This window comes from Asparagus officinalis, chromosome 4, assembly GCF_001876935.1.
Source record: "Asparagus officinalis chromosome 4, Aspof.V1, whole genome shotgun sequence".
Taxonomy (NCBI): Eukaryota; Viridiplantae; Streptophyta; class Magnoliopsida; order Asparagales; family Asparagaceae; genus Asparagus; species Asparagus officinalis.
The window spans coordinates 25120115-25127536 of record NC_033797.1 but is presented as its reverse complement, the minus strand read 5'-3'; the positions used below and the strand labels follow the sequence as shown (position 1 = coordinate 25127536).

At 38.7% G+C, this 7422-nt stretch overlaps 1 protein-coding gene across 1 annotated transcript; it reads left to right on the top strand.

Moving 5' to 3' along the window:
- Nucleotides 3080–4715, top strand: LOC109838372 (putative cis-zeatin O-glucosyltransferase). The gene is given in 2 exon segments (XM_020406821.1): nt 3080–3863; nt 3866–4715. Coding segments are annotated over 2 exon segments (1413 nt in total). The 3' UTR covers nt 4495–4715.

Sequence of the window (7422 nt, the reverse complement as noted above, 5' to 3'; positions counted from 1 at the left end):
ATACTTAATTTCACACCGTGATGTGATATTAAAAAAAGCGTTCGTTAGTGAATGCTTCTAGAACACTCATTAATAAGAGTTCGTCACCGGCACAAGTCCTCACAAATAAGGCCCTTGTAATTTTCAATACTTTGAATACTACCTCGGTTCTCAATTTAAGTGAGTTATCGAAAAAGACCAAAGAACGTCTATACTTAATTTCACACCGTGATGTGATATTAAAAAAAGCGTTCGTTAGTGAATGCTTCTAGAACACTCATTAATAAGAGTTCGTCACCGGCACAAGTCCTCACAAATAAGGCCCTTGTAATTTTCAATACTTTGAATACTACCTCGGTTCTCAATTTAAGTGAGTTATCGAAAAAGACCAAAGAACGTCTATCGCTGATCTTTGACTTGAACTTGTCAAATTAGTATGAAAGAACAACATATAAATAAACCAATAAATAGAGTCCGCAAAATTACAAAGGCAAATTAGCATAGCTAAGACTTTTTATCTCATTTTCTAAGGTACTGCGTCTACTTATTGTGTCGTCATTGCATACGTCGACTCAAAAAAGGACCCTCTACTTGCTTTTTAATATAGACAGCAAAAATTAATTGGATTTCGCATCGTTTTTGGGTTTTTGTTTTTGTTTTTCTTAGTTAGTAATGGTTAGCAAAATTCATCCGAATTCTAGATAGATATTTCATTAGAAAAATAATCACTCTTAGGTACCGTTTGGCAAAGGGTTAAGTAGGGGGTTAAGGAGACTTAACCCCTTCTTAACCCGTTAAACATAGAAAATCTATACAAGGATTAAAGTGAGTTAACCCTCCATAATCTGTCAAACACAAAAAATATAGAATGGATAAGCTAACCTTTCTAGAGGGATTAAAATGAGGTAACCCCTCAAAATAAGAGGTTTACTAATACTCCTATTTAGAAGGATTAAGAGTTTACTAATACTCCTATTTAGAAGGATTAAGAGTTAATCCTTCTAGTTATAAAGGAAAATAGTCAAAATCCTTGTTATTCCCAAACACTAAAAATGATCACAATGGCTAAAATAAAACTTATATAATGAATTAATAATTTAGTCTTTCGGATTATCAAGTAGGTGAACTATGCTAATCATTATCCTTAATCCCTCTTCCTCAACCTTTTACCAAACGGGGCCTTACAGTATAAAATCTAAGAGAAAAACTCCTAAGAAATTGTTAACTTTTCTTCACAATCTCATTAAAAACATTCTTCCCTGCTTTGCAACATGCAAGTCGGGGTGTCCAAGAAGCGCGCGGTCCGGGCCCGGCCCAGGGTCGACCCGGAAATCCAGGTCAAAACCGGGCCCGGGCTCGGGTTCGGGCCCGGTTCATCATTTATTTTTTTATTTTTAATTACATAATATATATATATATATATATATATATATATATATATATATATATATAATATATATATATATATATATATATATATATATATATATATATATATATATATATATATAATATATATATGTATGTATGTATATATCTCTATATAATTATATATATGTTAAGTATGCCACCTCTTATAGTATGTATAAATATATATAAGTATGCTCCTTCTTATATATAAGTATATATGTAAGTTATTCTCTCTTATATATGTATATATCTCTTATATAATTATATATATGTATAAGTATGCTCTCTCTTATATATGTGTACAATGTAACTCTCTCTATATATATTTATACTCTCGTCTTTAGTATATATGTATAACTCTTCTATATATATATATATATATATTATAAATTATATATATATATATATACTAATATATATATAATTTATATTTTTTATATATATGTTTATGTATAATACAATTTGTTTATGTAATTTATATAAGTACTTACAATTTGTTTATGTATAATATATGAATGACAAGAATATTTTGGGCTATTTAGTCTAGTGGTAAACTTTAGGAGTTTGGAAAGGAGATTAGTGGTTCAAATTCTAGCTACAACATATATATTTAAAAGTCTTTGATATAGGGCCTTGAGGCTCTTTGAATTCTATAATTATTTTTAATTTTATTTATTTCTATAAATTCAACAGTCTCTTTGATATCTACAATTATTTTTAATTTTGTTTATTTATTTAAATTCTATAATTATTTTATATTATTTTAATTTTTTATATTTTTTATATTTGTAAATTACATAATGAAAAATGATTAATAATATAATTTTTTAATTAAAATTGTGTCTATTTGCCTTTTTTATTTAAAACTTAAAATAAAAATTTTAAAATAAAAATTTTCAAAACCGGGCCGACCTGGTGTCCGGCCCACTTAGACCTGGGTCCGGGCTCCGGTTTTGTTCGGCCCGGGCCCGGTTTTCGGGCCCGGGCCGGCCCGGATGGACACCCCTAGTCATATGCACCTAAATACTAGTAGAAAATAAAAACAGTCACATATGATCGCCCATGCAAGAATTTAAATCTTCTTCACCATCGAAAAATAATAAAAAGATTACTGTTTCGTATCATTGTTGTTAATTATCTAATAGTTGGTTGTAAGAAGAAGAGCTGAAAACGACGAAACAGAGAGGAAGAAGAAGAGCAGTCATCAATGGCGGTGAGGCTAACGACGAAAGAGAGAAAAGGAGGAAACCCTCTTCAATGAGTCCGCCGTTTCGTTTCTCGTGCTCAGTGAATAAATAATCGGTGAAGAGACATTTCCATCCGTTTTTAGCCCAAAACGAGCTGAAAACACAATTCCGAAAAAGCTGACGTGGACCCCAATTCACAACCCCATTTCTCAAAATTGGTTGGTGAACCAAACATAAGAAATGGAAATTGTTGGAAAACAAAATCTGACCTGACACCCATGTGAGGTTTCATTTGTTCGTTTTCACTGATTTTTGGCAAAACAAACAGGCCCTTAACGTACATTAGACGCCACAGGTTGCACTCATTGCTGATTCATACTATCATGATTATAAGTGGATCCCGTGTGCAATTCTCCACTAGTAGATAGAATACCATCTACCCATCCATATAAGTGAGAGTGCCCTCCCAACGAAAACAAACAAACAGACAAAACAAACAAACGATGGCCGAGCACACACCAAACGGCCAACAAGCCGAGAAACAATCCGTCTTGCTCGTCGCGCTCCCTTCCCAGCCCAAGGCCACCTCAACCAACTCCTCCACTTCTCCCTTCCCACCTCTCTTCCTCCACATTTCCCCGTCCACATCGCCTCCTCCTCCACCACTCCCTCCAGTGCCAAGACCCGCCCTCCAGGGCTGGCCTCCGCTCCGCTCTCCAGATCCGCTTCCACCACCTCCCCCTCACTCCCTTCCCCTCCCCCTCCCCACCCCACCTCCCCTTACAAATCCCCTCCACCTCCTCCCTCCTTCGAGCCGCCATGCACCCCTCCAGTCCCCCCTCACCTCCCTCCTCCGCTCCCTCTCTCTCTCCTCCCGTCGCCTCGTCGTCGTCCACGACCCTCTCATGAGATTCGCCTGCGCCGAGGCCGATTCGATCCCCAACGCCGAGACGTACGAGTTTCAGTGCGTCACGGCGTCGTACCAGCTCTCGTTCTTCACCGACGAACTCGAGAATATTGGTGACAAGCTGAGTCGAGAAGTGAGAAATGTGGTCCTCACCCAGTTTCCTGACTGCTATCCAGAAGACTTCTGGGTGTTTTTGGCCAAGTACCGGAGAGAATTGTCGTCGAGGGCCGGAGTCGTGATGAATACTTGTAAGGAGATCGATGGGGAGTTCATCGAGTTGATGCCGCATGTGCCCAGGTATCGAAACAAGAAGTTGTTCGCAATCGGACCGATGAGTCCAGTTTCAGCGAGCGGTGGCGACCACGATCGCCACGAGTGTTTGCATTGGACAAGCAACCGTCAGAATCCGTCGTCTACGTTTCTTTTGGGAGCACAGTATCGATCTCCGACGAACAGATCGAGCAGCTAGCCCTCGGCCTCTTGCACAGCCGTCAGCGCTTCATCTGGGTCTTAAAAGACGCAGACAAAGGCGATATCTTCACTGACAACGAAAACAGTACTAAACAGAGGAAACTGCCATCAGGCTTCGAGGAATCCACGTCAGAGACTGGAGTCGTAGTGCGAGGCTGGGCACCGCAGTTGGAAATCTTGGCGCACCCGTCGACGGGTGTTTTCGTGAGCCACTGCGGGTGGAATTCGTGCATCGAGAGCTTGAGTTTCGGAGTGCCGATGATCGCTTGGCCCATGCATTCGGATCAGCCAAGGAATGCGACGATGGTGTGCGAGTATCTGAAGGCTGGGGTTTTGGTGAGGGGCTGGGAACGGAGGAAGGACACGGTATCCGGTCCGGAGGTTGAGAGGGCGATTGAGAGAGTGATGGGCACTGATGACGAAGGGAAGGAGATTAGGAAGAGGGCGAAGGGGTTAGGGAAGGAGATTAGAGGCGCTGTGAAGGAGAATGGATCGTCTAAGGCTGAGTTCGATTCGTTTGTTCAGCATATTACTAGATGATGATGATGTTATGTCGGCGTCCTTGATTCTGAGTATGGAAAAATAAATGGGTAAATTTCAGATTGGAAAACCACTCTTAAGTTTGGTTGTTTGTTAGATAACCCCCTAACTATCAGATGTCACAAGTCGATCATTTTCTAGATCATTTTTTTCTCACGTATAATGAGTATGTATCATTAGGGAAAACATCGACATAAATTAGTTTCCGTGAATTTTCTGCTAAGTATTTCGAGACCCCTATTCAGTAAAACCGGCCTCTTTTGGCCAACTCTTGGTGAGCGGGCAAAAAAGAAATTGGTTTTGCTAAATATTTAAAAAACGATCGTTTTGCTAAATATTTATCAAAATCATCCTATTTTAAAAAAATCACTAGTAGAAAAACGCGCAACCTACACGGTTTTCCATCTAGGTTGCTTACATTTCTGTCTAGGTTGATCAACCTAGACCGAAATCCGTCTAAAAAAGTCTGTCTAGGACAATTTCGCCTAGTTTGCCACAAACTAGACGGAAATCCGTCTAAGTTGATCAAACTAGACAGAACGCAACCTAGACGGATAACAGTAATCCGTCTAGGTAGCAACATAAACGAAAAATCCATCTAGGCCGCAACCTAGACGGAAATTCCATCTATGTTGAATAAACCTAGACAGAAATTTCATCTAGGTTGTTCTTTTTTCTGTAAAAAAATCCTTTTAAAATGTTAATTCCTTGTACATTACATTCACGATATACACATAAATACATAATTCTTGTATATTTAATAAACACATCCAATCAAATATAATTAATATTCATATCCAATACACACATTCAACGATCCAATCCAAAATACACATCCAACAATCTGGTCCAATATACACATCCAATAATCTAAGCCAATATACATTTCAGTAAAAACTTATATTATACGAATATTTACAATAGATACACTAGCAATACCAAGCCCATCCATAACACGAGATGAATAACATAGAGTACACGAGATGAATAAAAATAGAGTACTATTACAAATAAAAAACTATTCAATGCATTAAAAATAAAAAAACCTCACATCTCGTCGGCGGCGGCAGCGACTCTATCCCTTGTACGATAACCGGTGCCGCTCCCTCCAATGTCTCCAGTGTGAAAGGTACAATTGATTATATTTTAGAATAATGTGAAGTTTGATAATATATTAAACATAAATATTTTTTTTAATAAACTAGTCCCTTAAATACTCAATTTAGCATTAGTTTTTTAGGATTTTTACTTTTATAAAAATAATTTACAACTATTAAATTTTTTGGGACTTCATTAGTATGTGAGCTAAAATAAGATACATGTGCGCTGTTATGCCCAAAACCGGTATTACCGGTGCCCGAGTAGATAAGTGGTATGATATCATCAAACGGATCAACGGGAATCACACTGGCCATACAATTTATAATGAGGACATGACCTCGTCCATCGTGTGAGCCATCAACACAACACTACCCATCTCCTTAGTCACCTGAACGTGCAGCTCTGAGTTAATCTTTCCACGCAAATACGTGGAGACACGTAAATTGCCCGGTGCTGCTCTTGTTGCTGTAGATGACATGTAGGATGTTGTGAATGATCTTATGCTTACACCCGGTGGAGCTCCAACATCATGTAGCAGATATCTTCCTCTCCTATTATTAGGATGGAAATGAATATTAGATTTTGCATTTGATTTTAATAATTTTAAACAAATATAAATAGGAATGTAGTATTCGATTTGATTTGATTGTTTACCATCCCTGCCTATTATATGAAAGCCCTAGAGGGGTGAATAGGATTATGAGGTAATAAATATGCAATTAAAAATAAGACAATGCAATACACCAAAAAATGAAATGCCAAAATAAGATAAGAGAGATGAGTTAGGAAATTGTTAGCCAATTATGACACGCGATATAAGTGAATGATATGCATGGTAGACTTCTTGCTGGTTGTAGGCATTGTAGACAAGATTGAACTTCAGAAGCTTCAGGAATTAGGATGACTTGTGTGATAAAGCTTTCCGTATTCTTTAATGTTTCAATTAGAGCTTCTTTGATGGTTTTGGACAATCTCTGATACGGGTGTATCTTCTCTTCGGAAAAACGATCCTCATGGGAGCTTGAGGATAGGTGATTCTCATTTGATACGGGTGTATCTTCTCTTCGGAAAAACGATCCTCATGGGAGCTTGAGGATAGGTGATTCTCATGATATCTTGAGAATAGAGGCGTGGTTGGAGCCATAGAGGACGGCGAAAGAAGTCAGAAGGAGTGGAACGCAAAAGATCAGGAAAAACAGGGTCGGGTTCTGGCCGGTCGACCGCGGCACCTATGCCGGTCGACTGGAGAAACCTGCACAAGGCAGGGTTTGCAGAAGCGCTCTGGCCGGTCGACCGGACCAGGATTGGCGGTCGACCGGATCACGATATTTGGCTTTTCCTGGTTCATTTTGGATTCTATTTTGACAGGGATTCCTGATCCTTTTGGACTTGTTTATTTACAAGATTACCACCACGTTGTAAACCCTATAAATAGGGATTGTTTAGGGTTCTAAACAAGGAGGTTAGAGGCCAAGATGTAGTCCTAAAGGGTTTTAGGTCTAAGTAAAATCCTGATCAAAAGGATTAGGGTTTAGATTGTAATCAGATCTCAGAGAGAAGTAATCAAGAGAAATTCTAATAATTGTATTAGGGTTTAGAGAGAGAGTTGAGAGGTTGTTCTCGATTCTAGTGAGATTATGAGGGAGAGATTGTAATCTTTTGTTCTTCATAATCTAGAGAAGGTATTTTCCTTCGCCTTATACTGAATTGTTCTTGTGTTTGATCATCCTCTTCTCAACCCACCTTTTGGTAATTCCGCGACCAAAGGGTGCTCGCACGGCAACTCGTATCAATCTCAGGAGCTCGTATAGGGTAATCCTAGCCAGT